The sequence below is a fragment of the Meleagris gallopavo genome, chromosome 17 (assembly GCF_905368555.1).
Source record: "Meleagris gallopavo chromosome 17, MGAL_WU_HG_1.1, whole genome shotgun sequence".
NCBI classification, from domain to species: Eukaryota; Metazoa; Chordata; class Aves; order Galliformes; family Phasianidae; genus Meleagris; species Meleagris gallopavo.
In genome coordinates, this window is record NC_139420.1 from 8,834,456 (window position 1) to 8,860,044 (window position 25,589).

The following is a 25,589-nucleotide window of genomic DNA, read 5'->3' on the forward strand; positions in this document are numbered from 1 at the left end:
TTTATCAGCAACTTTGAATTGCTGTTACCTTCCAGCTCCACTGCTCCTGCCTCCCAGTCAGATTATTCCCTTCCAATATTTTCTTATTTCTCCACAAGTAGCCTTTCATTGATACTATTTAATCCTTATCTCATCTCTGAATAATCTTCCCATTACAAACTCTTTCTCTAAAGCCACGCACAGATCCTGCAGGAACAATTGGCAGAATGCATTATAACTAACTTGGAGCCTTCATATGTCACTACTGGATCCAGCTCCAATGTAATGAACCCCAGTGCTCTACAATTTATTCTACACTGTGAAGTTCTAAGATGAGTTTATCTTTCTTCCTCCCCTTATGTTCGTAAACCTATGCCCTGATTTCTCATAAATCTATTTATGATTTCTTCAGAATTTAATTCGTTTTTGTCTTATCATAATTGAGTTAATTACTCTTGATTTTATTTTATCTAGACCATACTCTTTGGCACAATGTCCAATATGAGCAACACAGTTATAAAGCAGGGCCTTGACAGCTGCCAGGGGCTTTGGACTCACAGTCCTGCACGCTTAGGAAGCACGTACACGTGAGATGCCTGTGCAGCCAGCTGAAAATCATTTGGGCTGAATGATCATGTGTGACCCCATCCCAAAGATCAATACCTTGCAGCATAGCCTTGCCTGACAAGCAGTTGATAGCCACAAAACAAAGGAACAATAAAAATACAAAGGAAATGTTCAAGAAAAGACAGAAACAGGAATAATCTTGTACAGATACATGCAAAGAGTAGTGGGCAGCATGCCAGAGAGAGTGAGCCAGGAGTTAGATGGCCTGACGTATTTTGTTATTCATTGGAATGTACCCTGATTATAATATTACTAGGAACATTTGATAATATTACATCAAATGAAGGAATCAACACGTGAAATAACTACCCTGAAAACATGCCACTCTTATTCTAGAAGGATAAGTGGCAGTTAAACTGTTAGGTGTGCCTGCCTGTCAAGGGCAGGGCAGAAAGATCCTTCTACACCAAATCTCACTAAGCCCAGGTGACAACAAAGGAGTGTTTGGAAAAACAGCAGTTGAGGAAGTAAAATGCAGATCTGCAGGTTGGATAGGGCACAGATTGACAACACATGGGTATGTCTGGAGATGTAACGTGCCTCTGTGAAGAGAGACCTGTGCTAGCTCTGCGCAGTGCATACGTCTCTACGCAGCACAGATAAGCTAGCTATGGGCCAGGATGGAACAGCCCTTCCCTTTGTGCTCCTGGAGATGTTCATTTGAAGGCAATTTGGGCCCAGTTTTGCATGGGACAGAAAAACCTACCATTACTTCTCTGGCAGTACCTGAAACCTGCAAAAACTGCTTTTTGCAAATAAAATACAGCAAATTCTGCTCTACTGAATATAGTCACATAATACAACAGTGCAGAAAATGTTTGATGCTACAGAAATCAGAGCCATCTTTGTACGTGGAATTGACAGTGTCAGAATATTCTACACCAAATAGGTGTACACCAAAGGCTCATCAGAAGCTGGGGTGGTAGAGTGGGGTGCTGGTAATCTGCTGCTATATGGATCTCTTCACTATTGCTTTGCTCCCACAAGTGCACGAGAAGGTGCTTCAGCCTTATGATCACATGCAAAGTTTAAATGGAGAATGTGTCTTGCCTGGAATTAAGACACCTCTAGTAAACCAGGATGAAATCCCATTACTAAACTCTTAGACATGATAAGGCTGGGAATAAAAGACTAAATTCAGAATCTCCTTAATGGGCTTATTGCAAACGTGTTGCAGAATGGGACTGAGTCATCTGATTGGAAATGTTTCTCAGCTGCTAGGACTGCCAGAACTCTGTGTCATGTGCAACAAGCCTGGGATTTCTGATTATGGTCGTTAAGCACAGCAACTGATCCTTTTGAACTATACAGAAATCCAGCTTTGGGGCCAGTCACATAGCACCAACCTGTTTAATTTATAACCTCTGCAAGGATCAGTTATCATGAAGATGTGAGAATGAGAGCAAAAGGCCAATCTTTTAGCTTAAATTGCACTATTATCACTTAGCTCCCATGCAGAGGGCAAAGAGTAATCTGCCATGGCAACTTCTGAAAAACAACAGATTGAGGTATACCTGAACTGTGGACTTCTTCAAAGGCTTAGTAGTTTCAAGACATAAGGAAAATACCAACTCCCTTCACTATTTCACAGCAGCACAACCACATGCTTAATAAACATTAACTTTATAGCAACTTAAACTTTATTGCAACCATTTACCTATTAAAAGAATCTCTCTTCCTTTCACCTCAGCTGTTACCATTTCCTTTGCATTTTCCCACTCTCTTGTTTTCTAGTTTCTATCATTCTCATTTTTTCGCTGCTCTTTTGCGCTTTTCCCTCAGCTATGTGTATTGCTGATGGCCTGTTCACCAGAGTGAAGGATGAATATGAAGCCTAGGGACAAAAAATCCTGTTCCTTGAAAACCCAACAGCACTCTTCTCCAAAAAGTATTGCTCATTCTCCTAGCAGAACGAACAGAGGGTTGGCATGGGATGCTGTGTGCCCAAACCAATGGCAAAAAGATTCTAAAGCTAAATGGTTAAACAAGCAGCAGCTATTATTTCTCAGATGATTCAGGTAGATCAAAAGTAGTACAAACTCATAGGATGTGAAAATCTTCTCTCATGTTTCATAGATCCCTAAACAACAGAGAGCAATACAATATAAGGATCCCTCCATTCTTGCTTATTCTAGAAGTAAACCTTAAAAACATTAAAAAAAAATAAAAGAGAGAGAGAGAGAGAAAGCCTAACAAACACCAAGAAGAAAGTCTTCCCGAAGGAAGCCAACAAAACTCAGATTGCAAAACAGATCTGCACGCACAATCTCACTACACAGAAGAAAATACACGTACTACATGTAACACATTTTACTCCTTAGTTCAATTAGACTTCAAATCAGAAACAACAGTCAGTTGTGTGCATAATAATGTAAATGGGAGTTTCTTTTATTTAGCTCAACTTTGCACCAAAAAATTGTTGCAGAAGTTATACTTACTGAGATCTTTGTGAAAATATACAGGACCAGTGAAAGGATTGACAGGTAGATCTGAATCCGTTTTCCACCAAAACGCTTCCTCAGATACTCTGGCATTGTCACCACCTGCAGGGTGGGAAGATAAGGTCTCATACAACAAGGCACGAATACAAAGCAGGTTAGAGGAAGCTTTTTGCTACTCGGATACTGTAGGAGTGGAAGGCAAAGGGAGGGAGTGCAAATGCAGTTGCATGGAACGGCAGCTCCAGGAATCAAAGGAGAACAAGAGCAGAGTACCAAACACATCTCACGTCTCAGAATTTGAGAATCATCATTATTCAGATACATATAGACAGGTTCTAATGTGATCAGATCTCCTGTGCCATTCATAATGGCTTTGCATTACTCCAGAGCTGATCCACAAACAAGAAGAGAGAGGAAGATTAAAACAAACAGCACAGGAGAACATAACGCCGTTTTTACTTACCCCGGCTTTGATGTAGATGGGTACAAACAGCCATCCTAGAACAACCACAAATATCAGAGCCTGCAGTCAAGACAAGATCAGCTGAATTAGCCTCCTCTCTCTAGACAGCACTAAGACCATTTATCAGACCAAACTGCAGGTAAAAATCACTGAGACCACTCAAACCTGGTTACTTTGGGGCTGCAATGGATGTTGCTCGATCCTTTGTCTTACGGTTGAAAATCTGGGAATAAAATCCGGGCTCAGAGATTTGTCACACATTGTGGAAACTGAATTGCATGCTCAGTTTCCAAAAGAAGCACACATGATAACACGTTTTGCAGAAATGCTGATTTCTGCTCATATGTTTGCCTTCTAGTATCAAAATGCCACCCTACCAGCAATGCTAGCTTATTCCAGCTGTCCTCAAGGCATGCTGTTAAAATGCAATCAGCCCGTAAGTCCACAATTTCTGGGAAAAATTAAAGAAGGATTAATCAAGTCTAATAACTCAACCTATTTCCTAGTTGCTTCATCCCAGGTACAGAGTCAGACTACCTCTCCTCTCAGAATCAGCTGTGCTGCAATGGTATCTCGTGATATCAGCAATCAGGTATGCTGATATGTATGTATGGGGTAAAAAACTTTTGATATCTCTTTAGCTTCTTTCTGCACTGAGTTTCTCTGAGATGTCTGTGTGTTTTATAAGGCACAGTGTACTACAGTGATCCCACACACTATACAATATGTACTACAAGCATTTAGTAAAGGATTTGGTATTTCCACATTATCATTGCTCAGTGTATTTTGAATTGCCATATGCATTTTGTGAACTATAGACCGTACTGTATTTTGGTGTCAGTTTCCTGACTGAAATGGCTAGTAAATTCTCCCTAACAGAGTAGTACATAGTTAGACAAATAAAGAACAAAATTCTGCTCAAAATTCTACATTTTTTCTGTCCACTCATGAGGTTGTTTTTGTTTTCAGTAACATTATCTTTTGAGTTTTGCCTTTAGATCAAAGATGAGAAATGGACAAGAAAGAGTGGTTCAGCATCTGCTACCATACTAATGTAATTTAGAAGTAATTTCATGGAATAATACTGATACACAAGCAGTATAATAGTCAATAATTCTTTCAAGAGGAGAATTGAATTATACAGTCAAGAGTCTCTCTGTCATAATTATTTAAGGAACTATGCAGTGTAACTCTCCAAATACATGCATGCATCAATGCTTCTTCCTAAACAACAATTGTTGTGCTCTGTATATTTACATCAGCCCATGGAGAATCTCCCAGGAGATAAAGAGTTTGACATGAATATGTTTGAAGGAGGATATGTGTCCTAGAGCTTTGAATGCTGTGAAATTTCACCTAATGTTTGCTCTGTTTTCTTTCGCTTAGTTTTTGTGCAAAGGGAAGAAGAATAAGGTTGCTTACAGCCCCATTGTAAACAAATAGAGAAATATGACAGATTAACTGTCTCATAATTCTTGTTAGCCTTCAGTGTTCTTCTTTAATATTTATATAAGCACCTGAATATTTGCAGCAACCACTTACTTGTTAAGGAGAAAAAAACAGTTCCTCATTGTAGAATGTTTCTTTCACTGCACAGAATTAATTGCAAGGAAACCTACGTAATGCTCATTAAGTCTTTTGTGTTCTGGTATAATCCCTTCCATGAATGTGAACCAAGGATCGTAAGGTTAGTGTTATCCACACCCACAATATCCAAGAATTCAAGGAAATGCATTTAATCAGCTCATGTGAATCTTCATGCTGTCACAGTTAATTCTGCTGCTGGTACCCCAAGCAGTTCATTTTAAGTCAGCTTGGGTATTTCTATTCTACATGGCAACCATAAGTGGAACATATACAACCAGAAGGAGGAGAAACTAAAAGGGAAAAGATTTTTAGAATGCAGGTGATTGTGAAGGATGTCCCAAATTTCCTGTAGCCTGTGAAGAAATCAAAGCCTTTTCAACAATTTCTAAATACCAAACTGGAGTAAAAAATAAAATGTAGTGGATTATAAAACCAACTAACTCTTCCAGACATCCTACAGTCTGAGAGTGCTCCCTATCAATAATTAAATGTAATCAAACAATAGAATAAGAAGAGAATCCACTGATTTCTTTGGGTCAAACATTTTCTAAAAAACTTCATTGAACATAAAAGGGCCATCATCTCCCAGTCACTTGGACAAGGACCAAGGAAGATAACTAGGAGACAACACTGGCATTTGCAGACCTGTACAGAAACAAGTATTGCCAAGTAAATTTTGACAGCAAAAATTATTCAATAATGGCATCTTGATTAACCTGTGCAGATAATTCTGACGTCACAAATATGTTCACCCACATGCATGTCACTTACATTCCATTCATACCCTCCAATGGCAATTCCTCCAGCTGCTGCTGTTCCTGCTATGCCCACAAAATGTCCACTGCCAATGTTACTGGCAAAGAGTGAAGCACCAATCTGGAAACAGAAAGAACAAGACTTGATTCTTAAGGTCAGTTCACAACATCTTGAAAAACCCATGTTCATTTGACATTTTGAACTCAGGCCTGTCTATCATCAGGTGGTGACAATCAGAATGAATGACAACCAACTTCCTTGACTACTTCAAGACTGTATCTCATTGTTTTTCTCCATCCCCCATCAAACCTGAAACTTTAGCCCTCATGTCTAAAACATGAAGCATGAATACAAAGCTGCATAACTCTTCTTCCAACTGAGACATAGGTTATGACCCAAAACAGACTTTCAAATATTTGCAAAACTTGACCAACTGAATTTGGGTGATACACAAACAATTAGACAGGAACACAGATCTGCTTTGCTCAGGGAGGAAACAATAAGTGCACACGTGTCAAACCTGCACTCCTGTTTCATACTGAAGTTCTGCAGACTGTGGGACTAATTGTGCCATCAGTAAGAGTTGTACAGATTTCACGGTTGTTTGACTTTTAGTCAAAAGACATTAGATTAACTTAATTAAATTCTTCAAGCTATATGGCTGAGAGCGCTTCTGGAAGATGCTAAATAAAGCAAATAAAGGAGCTATATTGAAGGAATGCTGCAAAAACCTCCAGACATTGCAGTGATCCAGCAGACAGAATGGGGGGGAACACAAGAAATGCTGATCAGAGAAAGAGCAAGACCAAGAAAGGTTTAGGCTGGATTGTTGACAAGGCAGGAGGCACTCAGAAAGGAAAGGTTTGAGGTACTCCTCTAAGCTGAAAGACCTAAAAGTCTTGAAAACATTCCTTTACAACCATAAATACAGGATCTGCACCTGCACATTCTTCTTGTGTAGATCCCAAGTACACTTGCAATATGTTTGGAGTTACCTTACAAGAGGGAGAAATATTCCTTGCCTGCAACTCACTGGTTGATTTGTAGGGTCCTAAAATATATGTGAATGTATTTACAAATCTCCAGGTCTGCAATCACTGCAGTGAGTCCTTTGTGTAGCAGTAAAAATTAAATCAATCTTCCTGAGAGCACAAGAATGACTGCCTGAGATTCAGGAGGATAAAAGCGATTTCATCATAGAAATCCACTCTGAAGATCAGGTTTACCCTCTAGAGCTACACCATAGCCAGGAACAGCACTCACACTCTTCATCTTGTAATTTGGAAATCACAAAGAAACAGCTTCTCCTCCTTCATTTGCTACATGCAACAAATCATTCATCTTTATACTGCTTCTTTCCCAAGTTTTTTTTCTTCCTTTCTGCTGTTGGATCCCCTGTTATCTTCTAGTCCTTGTGCAGGACTAAGGGAATTTCTTTCTCTAAGTTCACTTTGTTCTGCTCTTTTTTACTTTATTTTTTTTACAGCATTCTAGAACTCAGTTGTGCCCTACAGAAATGTAATCAGTTTGTCATGTTAAATATATTTCCACAGGAATGACAAGTCTTGTAACAGGCATTAGCAAATAGGTCAGAGACATTACTCATAATAGAAAAAACTTCTTTTAAACCACTTTCTGACAACAGCAGTATTTTCTCAAAAATAATAGTGAAGAAACAAGTACCATACTAATATTAGACATTAGTAACTGCTGTCTGGTGTTCTCCCTGCAGATGGAGAATTAAGCTTTAATTTAGGTTATCAGAAATTGCACTCACCAGAAAAGATTAACCACATTAATCACAGATTTTACTTAATGTGCTCCCTCTCCCAGAAGTTTGAAACGTGCTGCATGCAGATCTAAATAATACAAGCAGCTAATGAAGAATTCTCAGAAAAGAAAGCTACAGTGGGATTTGTCTCAGTGCCTAAAAACAGAGGGCATTGCATAGCAAGTACTGGGAATGTGTTCAAACTCCACACGGAGTACAACTGTGTTTTAAGTAAAATAGGAAACCAAAGGAAGCAATGCAAAATTACCAACACATTTAGGACGAAACAATGCCAGTGCACATATCACTTTCAATTTCTACATTTTGTTTTCTGAATTAAAGAACACCTGGTACAGCAGAACTACAAAATCAGTACGTAACAATGGACACAATCACCAACGGTAGAAAGTGGCATCATAGCTGGGAAGCGTAAATTAATGAGAACTGCAGTAAAAGCTGGTTAAAGAGAGAGGAATGTCTGCCAAACATGCTTGTGCCCAGCGAGCAAGGACAAGATGGTCCTTTTGCCTTTGCTGGAGTGAGCACAGAGCACACCAAGGTGGAACAGGCTAGGTGTTTGTGTCTGGCCTCTTTCCTCTGCAGTGTGTTACTAAGAGAGCAGATCTTTATACTTGAGTTCCTCCATGTGCATGGCTGTAAGCAGAGGATGGGCTGAAGTTGGAATTGTTAGCCATTCTCAGCAACATGTTGGTGAATTGATTTTTACAACAGATAGAGGAGGAAAAGTAAAGAGGAAAGTTGAATGAAAGGAACAAAAGCTGTTAGGATGGAAAGAGGGCAAAAAAACTGAGTAACCTGGAGTGTGGAACATTAACTCCTTTCGAATCTTTTAAGGGGTCAGGTTTTAACAGGAGCACTCTGTTCAGGAAAAGTGCTATCACACTGCAGGCAGATGATGATCATTATGTTTTTTCCGTGTTATTCATTAACTGATTCATTAACTTTAGGATGCATTGACATCCTGGCACTTGCTGTTCCAAACCATATATACACAATGCTCTTTGCAAATCAGTGACTACTGCCATGGCAGTGTGCATACTTCTCAGTTTATGCCTTTCTTTTCTCCCTCTCAGGATCATACATATCCTCCATTCCTAATGTCTGCTTTCCTGTTCAAAAGCACTAGTTCAGTATCAAACATTTTTCCTCAACCTTGATCCTGCCTCCCCTATGGCAAAGAGAGTACCTGCCCTTAGCCACTCCACAGAGAACAACAGAGAAGCTCCTTCACAGCAGCATGAGATCACTTCTCTGAGTCACCTGCAGAAGATACTTCTCAAATCCCTCTTCTCTGACAAATTTCTTATTCCCATGCTTGAGAACTACTCTCCAACTGCTTGCATACTTCTCTTTTTACTCACAGCTGTGACTGTATCCTATAGGAAAGATGCTTCCCTACTCGAGTTTTATGAGATCACTTTCAGCCCCTTTGGAAAAATCAGTTTGATTCTTACAGTAAAATACTACTGTGACTTTTCCAGGGCTCTGAGACCCAAAGAATTCACAGAATCACAGAATGGCCAGGGTTGGAAGGGACCTCAAGGATCATAAATCTCCAACCCCCTGCCACATGCAGGGCCACCAACCTCCCCTTTTAATACCAGACCAGGCTGCCCAGGGCCCCATCCAATCTGGCCTTGAACACTTCCAGGGATGGGGCATCCACAACCTCTCCGGGCAGCTGTTCCAGCACCTCACCACTCTCATAGTAAAGAACTTAAAGAAAGAAGTGTTGAGTTTTATTCTGCTCTCTTGATTATTCTTCAAGTTCTCCGTATTGTGTTATTGCCAAATTAAATGACACTGATAGACAGACAGACAGATATGGAGACACAACATACGTCAGGTAAGGTGCCTCTGTCTCTTAATGAGCATAACAGCTGTGGGAGCAGCACAGCCATAAGCAGACTCATCTGATACCTTTCCACCTTTGTCCTCTGAGATGCAGACAGCACCTCCAGGCTGGCTGAAACATTCTGACAGATTCTGCAGAAATCTTCTTCACCTTTCCTGCTCTTCCAGAGCTTTGTTTTTAGTATTTTATCATCACTTTTACTCTAAAAACAGTTTGGTTTCACACTATTTATTTTTTTTTTTTTTGTACGGAAATTGACAACATAAGTTAATTTCCTATTTTACTTCACCTGTGGAAGGAAGGTACTAATCTTACATGTACCAGAGTTGTCCCTATTGGCTTCTCACAGCAATGTCAGATCCATCAAATGGGGAGAATTGTGAGAGTATGTAAAACTTAACTGGATGCAGAGATAAGAGAAATTGTACCATGATCAGTTCTGTTGGCTTTGAAAAGAGGGAATGCAGAACTGAGTAAAAAATTGAATTTTTTCTCTTTAATTCTTACCTTGCTCACAAAGATCAGGGCTTTAATAACAGCAAATACACCGAGTGACATTTGTTTGAAGTACATTATGTCTTTGACTTTGAAATGCTTCCCACTTACTATCTATGCAGTAAATCTTTCCAGCCATATCTGAACATCAGATGCCCACCAAATACTACTTTGCCCTATTAGCATTTATGCCTCAGGAGCTGAGGCTTCTAAGGTAACTGACAATTTTGTGCAGACAGCTGTCTGCGGAACCATGGAACCTGAAGAATAGAATTCAAAGCAGAAAAGCTTCAAAATTGAGGTTTTGTTGTTGTTGATTTTCATGGTGTCTGAAGACTTGTTAATCCTGACAGATTGGCTACTACTGAAGCTGACTGTTCTTTAGTAACAGATGCTGAATTTCTTTCAAGAGTAGAAAGTATTTGAACAGAAGAAGTGAAAAGTTCAGTTTGCAAGGCCCAGTGTTACAAAGTTGGTAATTCCTCTGAGCCTCTGTGACTCTCTGGAATAAAGTACAGCTGGTTATGAGTATTTAAAAATACAGGTCTATCTTAAAGAGATTTCCTTCAAAGCATAAGAAACCAAAATCAGTTTCTTGAAGATTCTTCTCTCCTTTTCTCTAAAAAGACTTTGCAGAAGGAGCAGCATTTCATGCTCATACAATTAACTCATGATAGGTTTAAATTTCTGGCAATCAGTGGGAACATAACTACATATCTTGATTGTTAATGAACTATTGGAGTTACTGAGTTGACTCATCCACAGCATCAAGGACAGCGATTTCAGTGAAATAACAGAACTGAACTCAACAAAACAGCCAAAAAAAGACTAGCTACAGACTTAGTTTTGTAAAATACCAATCAACCTTCATGGCCACAAAATGATCCACAGAACGGAGAAATGAAGGACTGAATGGAGGATCTTAAGACTGCACTGATGACCAGCACATCCTGCTAGCTTGTGCAGTTTGGGTAGGGAAAAGAGATGGTCCAGCAGCAAATGCTGCACATGGGGTCATCTATTTTGTCTTTTTGCTCAAGTAAGGGAGTTGAATCTGTTGGTTTTGTGTTGCTAGAGAATTCAGTGTTAGTTAAGTGCCTCTGGGTTTTAGGGGAATCATTAGGATTTCTCTGAGCCTCCATGGCCACACAAAGTTTTCATGGTGAGTCTTTTCTGCCTTACCACTTCCATTCTCATTTATGTCTGCACAAAAGAGTATTAACATTCACTGTTGACAAGTAGACAGAATTGCAGAGGGTTAAAACCAGCCCAGATTAAACTGTCAGTCAAGCAAGTCAATTTTTCACCCTAAAATTACAGAATTTATCTCATAATAACATGGAAAGGAGAGAAAGGAGACTTTGCTCAGGCTTTCAATGGAACTTGAATTTTCTCAGATCTACTCGACCAAAAGAACACATCTTTTACGGTCATTAGCCCTTAATCTTTTTATATTATTAAAATGGCAGCTCTGATTCCTTCTAAAACCAGACAAGAGCTCCCTGAAGTGAAGAAGACTGAACACAGTGTAGATATTCGTATTATTTACTTCCAGAAAATTACTAAATTTTTAGAGAACAAACATTTACTCCCTTTATCCCCCCAGATCCTGTAACAAAATCCATTTGGAACCCATAACCACATTCCACGTGGGTGGAATCTTGTATCAAAAGGCTTATGAAGTGCAAAGACATTTTTTGAAACAAGACAAAATCAAGAATGTTGATGGTCTCTGTTCAAGCATATGAAAGCATGTACAATATTAGTGACCCAGAAAATGAAGATTTTTCTAAATGTTCTACTTGTCCAAGAAGTCCTGCTGAACACATACTGTATCATCTAGAAGAAATAGACAATTGCTTCTAACAGCACTTCTGCCAGAGGCCTGCTGGATAGCCATGAACCTGTTGTTTCATGTCTATAACTGCTTTCCTCTTTGAAGAGAAAACAGCACCAAAGACAATATAAGTCACAGATAATCATTAAATAGATTTGAAACTACGTTTTAACAGTAGTTTATCATAATCTTTCCAGGATTTTCTCCTTGCACTGACCAGAAATTGTTACCAAATTTGGAGACACTAGAGCAATACCAAGGAATCAGTAGATTAATTCTTCTCCATGATAATCTCAAAATAAGTCAACTTCTTTGAGAGCAGTGAAAATACTAAATTCAAAACACTAAAAAAAAAAAAAAAAAAAAAAAGTGAACTGAAAGGCAAAGCATTGGATTTATCTACTCAGATATCACCAGTGAATCTAAGTTCAAGTTCTTGATGTCTCATCATCAAGACAACTCAGAGCTCAGCACAACTTTCCCAACACTTTATCCTATCTGTCAGGTGGTGTACAGTTAGCATTGTACCACTGTGGGTAGGGAGAGAGTTTGAAGATAAGTAAGGTATGTCTACCTGACATAGCCATTACAGTCTCAACACTATAGTAGGTATACTTTATATTTGAGGATTAAATATAGTTGTACAGAAGTGGATGCACATACAGAAGCACAAATATGTTTTATACACACATGGAGTACATAACACTGACCGGCCACCAAACCATGCTCCGTCCAGCCAGAAAGAATCCACCTACTGTCCCTCGGTTGGTTGAGTACATAGCCTAAAGAAAAAAAAAAGAGAAAAGAAGAATGATTAAATTGTGTTTTAATCATAATAGGGAAGCTATATACTGACTAAAAACAAACCGCTAAAGCAGGAGGGTAAAGTGAAAAAAAAAAGTGGCTAGAAAGAACTTATGACAAAGCAAACAATAACACTAAGCTGTAGATGACCCTGTTCATTACAGAGGAATTGGACTAGATGACCTGTAAAGGTCTCTTCCACCTCAAATGATTACAGGATTCTACAAACAATGATTCTTGTGTCTAGGTCTATATTAACCATTCAAGCTTCACGGCTTCATCTCATTACAATAAAACCAGAACTTTAAAATAACATTGAATGTAACAAAACAACTGATCACTCAACTAGAAATTCAGTACAAATTCAAACTCAGAAGAATACTTAATTGGGAGAGTAACTAGGCACTAAAAAAGACTGAGTTTTGTATGTTCATAGAGCAGAAGGTATGCAGCTTTTCTCTTCAGTATTATCCAGCTCAAGCAGATACCTACAAAAATCAATTTTCTTGCTGTGGTTTCAGCAGTGCACTCACTTTCCTCTGAAGTTCAAACAAAGTAGGCAAAAATTTCCTTTTCATGCACTCAGTTTGTTTTTAACAAAGGATAGCCTTTAGAAGGAAGCTTCCTCCAGTTTTATTAATGACCTTGATGAAATACTGGCTTCCCATTGTCTCCACTGATGGACTTTGAACAGGCAAATACAGGAAGAAGACTTGAAGAAAATTAGCCAAATATTTTATTCTGATGCAGAAGAAAGGGAATATGAAATACATTTCCATTTCAGTGCACACAGTAGCTGAATTAAGCATTTGTCCAGTAAAGAACACATTGTTGCCGAAGACAAATGGTTCCAGGAACCATTATCTGACCAGCCCTTTTCTGACAAAGACCTTTGATTACAGCAATAGTTAAGACATCCACAGCAAAGACCCAGTTTCTTCCCACAAGACAGCAAGGTGTTCAGGTACACAGAGGTCTTCAGATTTGTTGCTACGTTTTTCGATCTACTACCATGACAAAAAGATAGAGACCGGGCTGTGATCATATTGTGTTCACCTCCAATTTTTTGTGCTCTTCAAAACACTGCCAGGCTGCTAGGAAGGGATGGGGTTTTCCTGCAGCACATTTCTCTGTTCTATGAAATGGGCCACTGGGATGTCCTGGCAAGCACAGGATTACAGAAGGACAAGGCCTCTGCTCAGCTTGCTAATAGTCAGGTGTTCAGGTGACCAGGAGCACTTGCCCCAAGGAAAGAGCAAGCCTCAGAATAGCAGCTTGGAAATTCGGCACATTCTATGGTTTACAGCTTTGTAACACATAATAAGGGCCCATTACTTCCAAACAGTTCAGCACCAACAGCACAGTATCTGCCTTTCCCCATAAGCTGTGAAAGCACTGTCCTTTGTTTCAGGATTAGGCACTGAGTTTTCCCCTGCAGTGCTCAGCATATTCTGCGTTGCCTGCCCGGGGGCAGGAGGTACAGTTCTGCTTAGATCACAAGCAAAAAGTCAAAGCCATCTCTTTCCACCTCTGAAACTGTCCCTTCCTCATAGTTTCAACGGCACTGCTCCCTGTAGCCAACGTCCCTCTGGCAAAAAGAAAAGCCACAATAATGCTGCATTCAAATGGCAGCTACAGTCTTGGCCCATGTCACTTCTCCGCTGAGAGCAGCCTGCAGCACTCAGCCCGTCCCACAGTCACAGCAGCAAGTTTACACCACAGACACTCGCCCATATTGCCCTCCTTGCACACTGATCCACCTTCACTGCTTCCCTACAACTCTCACTCCTTGCTGTTTCCTACGACATCACCTCACAGCCAATTCTCACAGCTACTAGCCTGCTTTCTACCAGCAACCAGACTTGGCTTGGGCTTTGCAGACCTGACCTCCCACAGTTGGATCCTTCCCCACACAAGCCCCATTACTCCACTATCTCCACTATCTATTCAATCCACATAAACAGTTCTCTCCCCAGTTCATCTTCCCTTCTTCAGTAAATGCCCATATTTTCCTCACCGTACACTTATTAACAATCTCAATTAAGCACCGCGATCTTTAATAATTATACATTTTCATTTACTGAGCCATTTTCCTAGGACCCCATAAAATGACCTGTTCATCAAGAAAAGAAAGAAAAAGAAAGAAAGAAAGAAAGAAAGAAAGAAAGAAAGAAAGAAAGAAAGAAAGAAAGAAAGAAAGAAAGAAAGAAAGAAAGAAAGAAAGAAAGAAAGAAAGAAAGAAAGAAAGAAAGAAAGAAAGAAAGAAAGAAAGAAAGAAAAAAAGGAAGGAAGGAGAAAAAATAGAAAATTAAAGCCCAACATACCCATATTCCCACTGCCAGAACTATCACAAAATAGATGACAATAACAGAGATGTCTGCAGCATTGTTGATCCTTATGGTGGTTTCCATCCTGGATGCTTCTCTGGCTTTCTTCTTCTTTCCCTCCTTATATGCTTCTTGCAGTGTTCAGGTTAATGATAAACTGCTGTCATCAAGATTCACTTGTCTTGGGACACAAGTTGAAGCTGCTGCTTTTCCTCTGACAACACTTCCTTCCTAAATATTGCTCCCCTGCTACAGGTGCTGCAGATCTCAGAGTTCACTCCCCTTGCCAAAGGTGCTCGGGGTTTTAACATCGGCGAGCAGATGTCTAAGAAGGAATGAGCACTGAAAGGAGTGGCTTGGCTGCAATAAACCTGCATATTTACCTCACTGTGAATACTTTTTTTTTTTTTTTTTTTTTTTTTTAAGTGGTTGTACCTGTAAATCTAGTCATGGAAGATGCAGTTCTTTTAGATGATGATAGTAAACAATCACCCGTGAGGAAGAGTGACCTGACACTTGGGGAAAACCCAGGGTCCAGAAGCTGGGACACTGCGTCATCTCTCAGCTCAGGGATTACACAGTGGAGAAGCAGTCCCATACTTCTGGGAAGGAAGTGATTTGAAGCTGCTTTTCTCTCTCGTAGGTAAAGATGGATACAGGTGAAGATACATGTGAAACACAGGATTTAGATCCAGGAGCTTCATGTGTTGAACTTCAGAGTGTTCAGATTGGGGTTTTGTGCTCTCTCAATTGTGGCTAATCAGCTTCACATTCAAATAAGTTCAAAGTTCATCAGTGCTTGGGTCTGCTCTCTCATTTATTTGTTCCTCTGTCTTCAAAATAAAGCTAAGCAAAATAACTGGTTACAAGATATGGGACACACTGATTATAGACAGATCTTCACAGCCCATAATAGAGTATTTTCCCCAAACAGCACCTGTGATCCTTCAGTTGAGCCAGAAGAGATTGGAAAAATCCGGGGTATTTAGATGCAGAGCCAGCACAAGTGCCAGGCACGTTTCTGGGCTCAGGATATTTGAAATCCTATTCTCTGATTGATACTGGGGAACCTGTATGCATTCACAGCTGACTGGGGTGCCTTTTGGAAATACAGTTTTACCTGAAGTCACACTGAGCAGAACAAGCAGTGCATTACATAGAAAACACAGTAGGTTGGACTGCTTGCAATAGTTATTTCCTCAGAAGTTGAAATGGAGGTCTAGCATGCTGTTGGCAATGAATTTTTCTCAGGCAAATTATCCTTATGTAATTGTGGGTAATAAAGAGCATCAAAGTCTAACAAGCTGCAAGTATAATGTCCTTTAAGAATATATTTTAAATATCGCTATTATTTGGGAACTTACAAAACAATTCTGTCCTCTGATAGCTTAGGCATCTCTCCCAAAACACATTCTTCAGTTTGTCCTACAGGTCTGTGAAATGTTAGCTGTAAAACCAACAGAGAAAAAAATTAACCCTGGAAGTTGCTGAGCATCCAAAACTCCCATTAGCTGCAACTACCCTGCTGTGAATTTCAGAGGGGAAAAAAAAAAAGACTTATTTACTGACCTTAATTATCAGGAAACAGTTTGCCTAAGATAGGCTGTAGATGACTCTTCTTTACAAATACTGACGTAGATTCCTATGGGACCTCACAACCAATAAGTTTGGCTTTCAGGAATTTCATTTCTGCCTCAATTTACAGAGGTAAAGCAAATAAAATATTAGACAGGAACTTATCTATTGTAACACAGCTCATATTCTCATCCAAATTTCTGGTGAAAAAAAATTTGAAGAAGGTAAGAAATACTACAGCCTCTTGTCCATAGATCTTGGTGCAGCCCATATCAACAAGACTCTAACTTTAAAACAGTAATAGAGATTCAGTATATGAATAAAAAAATAATAATCACATAATTCCCATCTTCACATACAGTGGAACCATTGACTTAATTATGTTTTCTTTCTGAAGACCACAAACATTCTCTACAAGAGTACTAAAAAGAGATGGCAGCTTTGTCAAGGTTCTTAATATCTCCACATCCTCATATCTGAAGTCCAAAGAGAATCTCAGAAGTGTTGTACTCAGCAGATTACTGCTGTACTAAATGAATCACATCAGGAACCGAATGCCTATAAATGGTCTCTGGAAGGTCAGCCGATTTTCCAGATTTGAAAAAGGCTGAGCCTGGCCTTGTATTGAAGCTTTGGAAGATAAGCACAAGTACATCTCCTGATGTGAAGTACGACCTTTGCATCAGAATGCAATCATTTCTTTTTCTCACACCCATGCTAGCAATGTGCTTCAGTGGGTGCTCTCATCACTCAGAAATATCTGGACACACATAGAGCTTCAATACTGAACAAAATGCCAAATAATTTGATACACTGTAGAAATGTCTCTCCTCTCTCCTGTGAGCCAGGACAAGTTGTTGAAGTAAGTGAGCTCTGAACTGGAGTGAGAACAATGAGTCTAAGTAGCATAACACAGGGATACAAGTGTGTGATCCAAGTCAACAACGACTGCTCCCCTCTGGATCAAGTCTGACAACATTTAGCATATCATGAATATCTCCATTCATACCTGAATAGACAAAATAGACAATGGATGAAAGCACAAAAAGCTTATATATATATAATGGTATAATAAATTGTTCAAAATCACACACCAGATTACTGATGGAACCTGCACAGAATTAATCTATAGATTTACAGACTCAAGTATTAACTGCAAGAGCTGACAGAGACATCACTGTGTTTGGGGGCAGAGGGCAGATACACGACCTCTGCAGAAGCTGCAACTGTTCTGCTGTCATCATAAAATGGGGCTGTAGCATGTAAAATTTGAGAATTAGGGCACTTGCTGCTGCCTATCCTAATCTCTTAAAAACTTGTGTGGAATTTCTTTCTTTTTCTCTGTTTAAATTAATATTTATGAACTGTAGCATTTCTGAAAAATGGCAGAAATCTTATGTAAATGTCACTTCCTCTGAAAACTTGCTATATCTGTCATAACTAATATAGTTTCTATATAGTACTATGCTAGCAACAAACGTTATGACTGTGGGTTTCTTGGGATAAACCATACCACAAAGGCTTGGATTAGCTGCCAACTTCTGATCATGATGTCAGAATTCCACCTCCCATGTAACTCTTCCTCCTGATGATAAAACAAGAAGTTAAATGAGCAAACCACAAACAAAGAGAGCAATGCATTAGTATGCAAACAACCTCCCACTGAGGAACTCTCTCTGACATTCCTCCGAAGTCCCTTATAAAACACACAGATTTCTTTAGAAATGTTTATAAACCAGATAACCTGTGCAACTGATAAAGGACATAAACAGTTACTGCTTTAACAAAGTCTCTCCTCCTTTGCCTGTTTCCCAGCCACATCCTGCAAACATGAAGGGAAAAGTGATCACATTCACAGGTGGACAAGATGGTAATTCAAAAGGTTGCAGAAGATTATTCCTGAGATGGTCCTAATAATAAAGTATGGCAGAGTAGAAGACAGGAGGAATATTTAGTACTTATTTTTAATGCAAAAGACCTTTTACTCTTCTCTCAGTGAGTAAAGCTTGGATCTAACTCATGAGAAGAGTTAATCATGGAAACTAAAAGGCAGAATCCGTAAAAGAGGCATTACTAAAACAATATGAAATATCAAACTCCAGTAGTCAAGTGTAGCTAAGAGGGAAAAAAAAAAAAAAAAAAAGAAAGTAAAATAGCTCCTTTCCTAAAAGGATAGCAGAAAGAGAGCAAAGTCATTCTAATCCAATTCACATGGAAAAAAAAAAAAGAAAAAAAAAAAAGTATTTTTCAACAGATAAAACAAACAAGCAAACAAAAACCACCAGTATTTCTAGATTAAATTCTCATTAGCATTTCTTCTAAGGAGAAATATCAGAGGATATAAAAGTAAGTTGATAAGCAGATAGCCCAAGAGAACTGAAGTGAGTAAATACACTCAGCACTTCAGCAAGTGATTAAGTTGTCTCTGTAATATCACTCAATATGCCCAGAGGTATCTAAGCATTGCTAATATTATTAAAGCAACAGTCCAAGGACTGCACTCCTCCAACAAGATATAAATAAGGTAACAATTTTATTTTGTTTTGAGTCATGTTTTATTCATTCTTATAAATTCAGGAGAGTAACGAGCAATGCTTCAGTTGCAAGAGATGTATTTCAAATCTCCATTCCAACTATTAAGTCAGAGTAAAATCTGTAGCAGATTAAAAAATCCTCCCCCAAATTAATTCAGACTGTCACCAAATTTAGCTATCTGACAGCTGGGCAGATTGTTTCTCACAAGCAACTTTTAATTGAGTGGCACTCTCATTAAAACTGAAATACTATGTGACACAACATACTTGTTATTCTCCTAATACAAAATACTGTATTTGGAATGTGTTTCCTTCTTGGGAGCTTCTTACCTGTCCCTAAAACAACATTATTACTTGTTGTTAACTTTGAGACAGCCATATTGACCTGCCTGCTGTAGCTAAAATTAAATAGTAGAAGAAATTATCTAGCATACCTGCACAAATCATGACCACAACTCACTCATGCTTCAGGAAAAATAATGTTCAATTAACATTTTCCTAACATTGTACAATGTTAATTAAACTACAATCCAAAATGACACAAGAGGCTTATGAGTAAGCAAGTTAAGTAGCTCAAAGTAATCAACCCATACTCAAACTTATGATTTGGATTATTGCCTCATAATCTATATTTTTACTAGCATTTTCTTTTTATTCCAATCATAGTTTTAACAACCCTACATCTCTGACTAAAGGTACTGTTGGAGCTTTACAGGCAGTCTGGTGAGCAATCAAATTCAAGTAGCTACATAAAATCTGCTCAAAATATTTCACAAATCCTTCTGTTACTGTGCTAAGTGTCAGCAACAGCAAAAGTTTGTGACTGCTTCCGACAGTGTGCTTCTCACTCCCCAAACTTCTTTCCCCAACTTCCTCCTTCAGCTTGCCCTGACACAGGAAGACAACCAGCAGTGATACTGAAAACACCCTCCTAAAGCAGATTAACAACCACAAACCTGACTCAGGCTGAGGGGCTGAAAGAAGTGATAGCAAACACCCAGTTCAATGGCTGTGGGCCAATTGAGCATGCAGCTGAAAACAAAATATGACTGTGAGTCAATCATCTTACCCCATAAATAGTGAGCTGCCCAAGAGCCCCACGAATTCTCCTGCATGGCAGTGGGCTGCAGAACAGGATTTTTCCTTGAGCAGGGACACCTCTCAAGGTGCACAGAGATCCCTCACAGAGATCTTGATATTAAGACACCTTCACAATACAGACATTTGGTAAACAACTAATAGCTTCTTTTAAGATTTGTTAGCTTCACTAAGATGACAGCTTAGATAGTACACCTATGATCCCTTGGACATAAACCAGCTCTGAGACTAAAAGTGGATCCACTCTTACCTGTAGTTCAAGGAGTTTAGACAGCAAGGGGGTCTGCTCTGAGCCTCTGACTTAACAGAAGGATCTCCTGTGTTTGAGTGTTAAACATACCCTCTTACGCAGTAAATAATCAAATGTATCCAGACATCTTAAATCTTGTTAATTTTCTGTTAAATCACAACATTATAGCTATATTATAGCAATGAGTATATTCCTGCCTCTCTCTTTTGAGTGAGGTACATAGTGTAGTTGTTTCCATCTGTGACAGTACAATATAAATCAATTTTATAATCTTGTTTGTACTGCCAAAATAGATGCGAAGATTTACTAAATTAATAATATTCACCATTTAAATGTTCCCCACGATATGGAAGATCAATACAATGCAGCCTTTGGATAGATTTTAATCAACATTTTGAAGAATGCTGAACATTTCTAGAAGGGATTTTAGAGCACCTCAGAGTTTAACAGTTCTATTGATTACATCTATACAGGTATTATTTCAGTCCATGGCATACATGCCTACCAGTACATATAACATCTGTATTTATGTGGGGATTTTGCTGTGCGTATCAGAGTGACAGGGCATGATAGAATGATGACATATTAATGGGTGTGGATATTTCTGGGAACTTTACTTAGGCATGGGTTGGTCACCTACATTTTTATGTGTGTTGATGATACCAGCACATTAAAAAAATGCTTCACAGGTGCTGTAAAGTTTGTTTCCTCACATTCTACTGAGAAGATGAACTAGAAGGACAGACAAAGTGATAATTGTGTCAAGCTACTCGACCTCTTCAAACCATCTAAACCTTGCAGAAACAAATCAGCTTTTCTAATTTTGGTACTACTAAACAATATGTCTGTTAGGCATATTGTGGATATTTTAGACATCATAGTCAAAATAGTGCTGAGAAAACTTTTATTTTGAAACTGTGCTTGAAGTAAAGGCACTAGTTAAGCATTCTCAAGGTTATTGACACTTGTCTTCTTTGTTAAAGGGAAGGGAACACAGACGCTGATTACCAGCTAAAGAATGCACTACTACTCAGGCACAAGAAAGAAAATATTTAGGAATATGCTGGCTTCAAAAGCCATATCTTACCCGTTATCTGACAACTCAAAACACCAGACAGCCTGATTAACAGGATGAGCTGGTATTCCCCAAACCGCTACAGAATGCGGGGAATGGAAGTGATCCCCAGTTATGGATGTCCTCCATCAAAAGAAAAAAAATGCTCCTGAAGCTGTCCTGCACCTTCCTGAACTAAACCTCACAGGATTAGCACAATGGAAATACAAAATCAGCATTGTACTCCTTCTGTTTTCTTCAACCGTGTTGGGCTCTTGCTCTGAGATGTCCGTACTTGTTAAAAAATGAATACGTTTTACCAGAAGTGGCCATTACAGTAATATTTTCATTCATCCAATTAACTGCACAATCTGTGGCTGAAATCTAGAATACATTTTTGTATCATATATCAATTTTTTTCAGTTCAATTACGTTAAATGGAAAAATAAATATATCCAGATACCAAAGAGTTATGGCAATACTGAAAGAAGTGGAACAGACTCCTGAGAATGATTTTTTTTCCCTAATGTTGAGTTCTGCAAGGATGCAACACTTCCAGTTTTCCTCTTTATTGCCAGAGATGGAAACATAGAGGGAAATCAATAGCACTGTAAGACTTTAGCATCAAGGCATATCAACTGCTGTTATTTCCCAAGTCATGATGTTGGGAAGAAACAACAACAACAAAAATTCTATGGGCTTCAATAGCTCCTGACAGCCCCTTTAGATCTCAGAAACATCAGGGCTCAGTATCATCTGTAAATAGACCAGAATAGATTGTAACTAAATCCAACTTATTCAGCAACCATTCATTCTATTATTCTGTTACTTATTGATAATAATTATCATGCATTTAACATCATCATTTATGTCAGTAATCTTGCTCCAACAAGCTTGCCACCCAATGTACAATGTAAAATCCATATGTGATAGTCCATCAGAAATAAGGATCATTGAATAAATTTCTTGATAGTACACAATAAAATTTATTAGTGTGGTAACTGGGCAAGGAAGCAAAGTATTGATGACAGGTCCTCTATGCGTGCTCAGAGAAAAATGTTTGTTCACTTTAAATTACCCTTTACTTTCACAATATTTCCGGTGTCGCAGTACACTGTGTTTAAGAAGGGTGTGTGTAAAATTTGGAACATATTTTTAATTGTTAGTTATGAAGTTCCATATCTTCAGGATCCTGTTTACTGGATACCTTGCTGAGGACTGAGAGACTTGCTTATGTAGATCAGGTTGAGTAGCAAAGTCACCCCAGATAAGAATGCAGCTTCCATTGCCATCCAAATAGACCAAATCTAGAGGGAATACATTACTTTGGAATACAAGCTCACAATCTATTCATGCAAAACTACTTTTGCTCATGCTAAAGAAGTGTAAATGTTTTAGGAACACCATTCAAAGATCACCGATAGAATGAGATTACATTCCAGGACATTTTGGGTGTAGCCCTGAGGGACAATTAAAGCTTGAGTTTCCATTTGTGCTCACGGGTAAAATTTAATTTGAATACTTCAGAGAGTAAGTAAACCACACATTTATATTTAAAAGATTTTGAAGATTTTGTGCTGGAAAACTGCAGATCTGTAATGTTTTGGAATTCTTTTGTTATCAAGAAACATCAATTTATGTGCCCTGCTGCCACTTACTAACAGATTTCCTAAGAAATCTTTCCTAAGAGATTCGCTAAGAAAGCTGTTTCCAAGCTTAACAACATATTTTCATGTTTGTTCAGTACAAATTACCTTACTTGATTTGAATAGTACTTTTACACACCCTTGCTCTCAGAGATCACAAGAGGTAGGGTGCACTAATTATTATGAACAATCACAAGACACCTAACTGATTAAGAGCAGCTATTATTTTACTACTTGTTAATCATTCATTAGAAGTCCAGAACAACTAGCAATAATAGAAGAGTAACTCCTTTTACCATGTAAGACTCACCCATCATGATCAGATGCTTCAGTGAATCTGAACATGGATTACTTAAGACCATGACAAAACTAAGGTGGTCCTTATGAGCAAAATCATTGTTAAAATAGAACTCATCAGGACAAGCTTTTTCAATATGTTGGGGATATAATGGGACAACTGTCATTGTCAGAGATGGCAACAGTAAAGCAATGACCCACAGCACTCAGCAGTTTGAGAAGAAAAGGTATCACTCCCATCAGTGGGAATCAAGCAAAGCTACGGCCAACAGCAACGGGTGTTACAAACACTTGTGCTTGCACCCATACTAATGGGCCAAGAAAATTCCATGTGGCTGCTGTCAAATTCCAAGGAGTGATGGCAGGTTTTAAGCCCCAAACTGTCTGAAAATAGAACAGCAGCAGTCACACGTTCCAAGGCTTCCCTGCTCATCACTCAGTGCCTGCCCTACGTGAGCTGTTACCTTGCCAAATTACCCAATAACAGAATGTCCCTCCCACTCCAAAATCCTCTTTTTAATCATAGCTTCTATACATTTGCAGCGTAATCTTGTACTCTGGACTTTTCTGTCAGACCAAGACACTGTGTATACTAACAAGTTTGATGCTTATCTCGTCAGCCTCTGAGAAAAGGTCAAGTTGTACAGCCTTTTCCATCCATTGCACCTCCATTTCTGCCTTTTTTAAAAACTGGACTTATTCCATGATGAGTAGAAACTTGTGCTCTCAGCAAAGAAAGTCTGTATGCTTCTCTACTGACAGGTTTCAAAGGAAAAGATCAGCTTGTAGGACAGCTAGACAGTTTCATGCTGATTTTTGCTACACTCTGGCAAATGGTGTTTGGGAGTGGTAGATCAAAAATGGCAGAGTATCCAGGCACTCATGAAGCACAAATGTCCTCACAGTATCCCAATGTTTTTCCTGACATTCAATTTGGAAGACACTGATCTCAGAGAATAATTTTCCCCACAAACCTCCAAATTCTTTACTTTAGAGAGGAACGCAGCACATCTGGAGATATTCTTTCCATGCTATCAGCTAGCACACTGCACCAGTGCCCTGCCAGGTACGTACAGGTATGATATGTTTATAGGCATGCACTACATCAGACATAAGCTGCTAGCTATCCCTCTTTCTCCCAGATCCAACTCACAAGGCAATGTTTTCTTTGGATACTAAGGTAGGATTTCCTATGCTGTTTGGCCAACTTGATACTGCAACAGTTAAATTCTGCTACCAAAATTGACAGGATGCACACTGTATATCTTAGGAATTCTCTGTATTTGGAGAGGAACATAACCTCCTGCAAGGTCCTTCCAGGCACATGAGTGAAAAAATGGTGACTGGGAACAGCTATTGCAGATTTATGAAGAGAAAATCATGCCTGACCACCTTCCACAATAAAATAACTGTTTCTGTGACCATGAAGTAGAAAGCTTTTGATATGATTGTCACCAAACCGGGGGTGTATGGACTAGATGATTGAGCCAAATGGTGGTGAGAAACTGGCTGCACCATCAGGCCCAAAGGTCAATGGTTCTAAGTCTAACTAAGCTGGTTACAACCTGTATCAGGATCAGTACTGTTTAAGATATCAATGATCTGCCCTCAATGAACGGAACAGGATACAACTCTCCTCAAGCACACCAATGACACTAAGCTAAAAAGACCAATTTATGCATTGCCATTCAGAGAGACTTCCTGGCTGCAGAAATAGGTCAACAAGAATCCTGTGAGATTCAGGACACTGCTGCTGCATCTGGAATACAACAAACACCATGAGACATGATAGAAGATCATGGTGGAAGGCAAAATTAACACCAGTCTGCAAATGCAACATTTCTTGGCAAATGTGAGGTTAAGCACATAGAATTGCATTAGCAAGAGCACAGCAAGCAGAGTGATGGAAAGCAAACCCTATTTTAGACTTGTAAGGTGGCACCCTGAGCACTGCATCCAGTTTGGAAACTTTCAGTACCAAAAAGATACTGATTCACTAAAATATTTAAGTGACACTTGTGGAGAGGCTGAGTGCCCTGAATTTGTCTAGCCTCCAGAGGGAAGCTTTGGAAGGTGAACTGAATTGCTGTCATCAAATAATGAAAGGGCATTTAGAGGAAAGACAAAGTCAAGTTTCTTAGAAGCACACAGTGAAAGGGCAAGAGACATAGG

At 39.0% G+C, this 25,589-nt stretch overlaps 1 protein-coding gene across 2 annotated transcripts in view; it reads right to left on the reverse strand.

Annotated features, from left to right (window-relative positions):
* SLC5A1 (solute carrier family 5 member 1) overlaps positions 1-15,319 on the reverse strand; it is a 25,823-nt gene extending 10,504 nt beyond the window's left edge. Inside the window, exons 1-5 of one of the 2 annotated variants that reach the window (XM_003211023.5) lie at positions 14,961-15,319; positions 12,543-12,614; positions 5,869-5,973; positions 3,511-3,570; positions 3,045-3,149 (exon numbers count right to left, since the gene is read on the reverse strand). In XM_003211023.5, the coding sequence (XP_003211071.1) occupies positions 3,045-3,149; positions 3,511-3,570; positions 5,869-5,973; positions 12,543-12,614; positions 14,961-15,047 (429 nt within the window). In that variant the 5' untranslated portion in view covers positions 15,048-15,319. Of the gene's footprint in view, positions 1-3,044; positions 3,150-3,510; positions 3,571-5,868; positions 5,974-12,522; positions 12,615-14,960 lie in introns of both variants that reach the window. The other variant, XM_085238210.1, reaches the window with a different exon arrangement.
* Between the last annotated feature and the right edge of the window lie 10,270 nt (positions 15,320-25,589).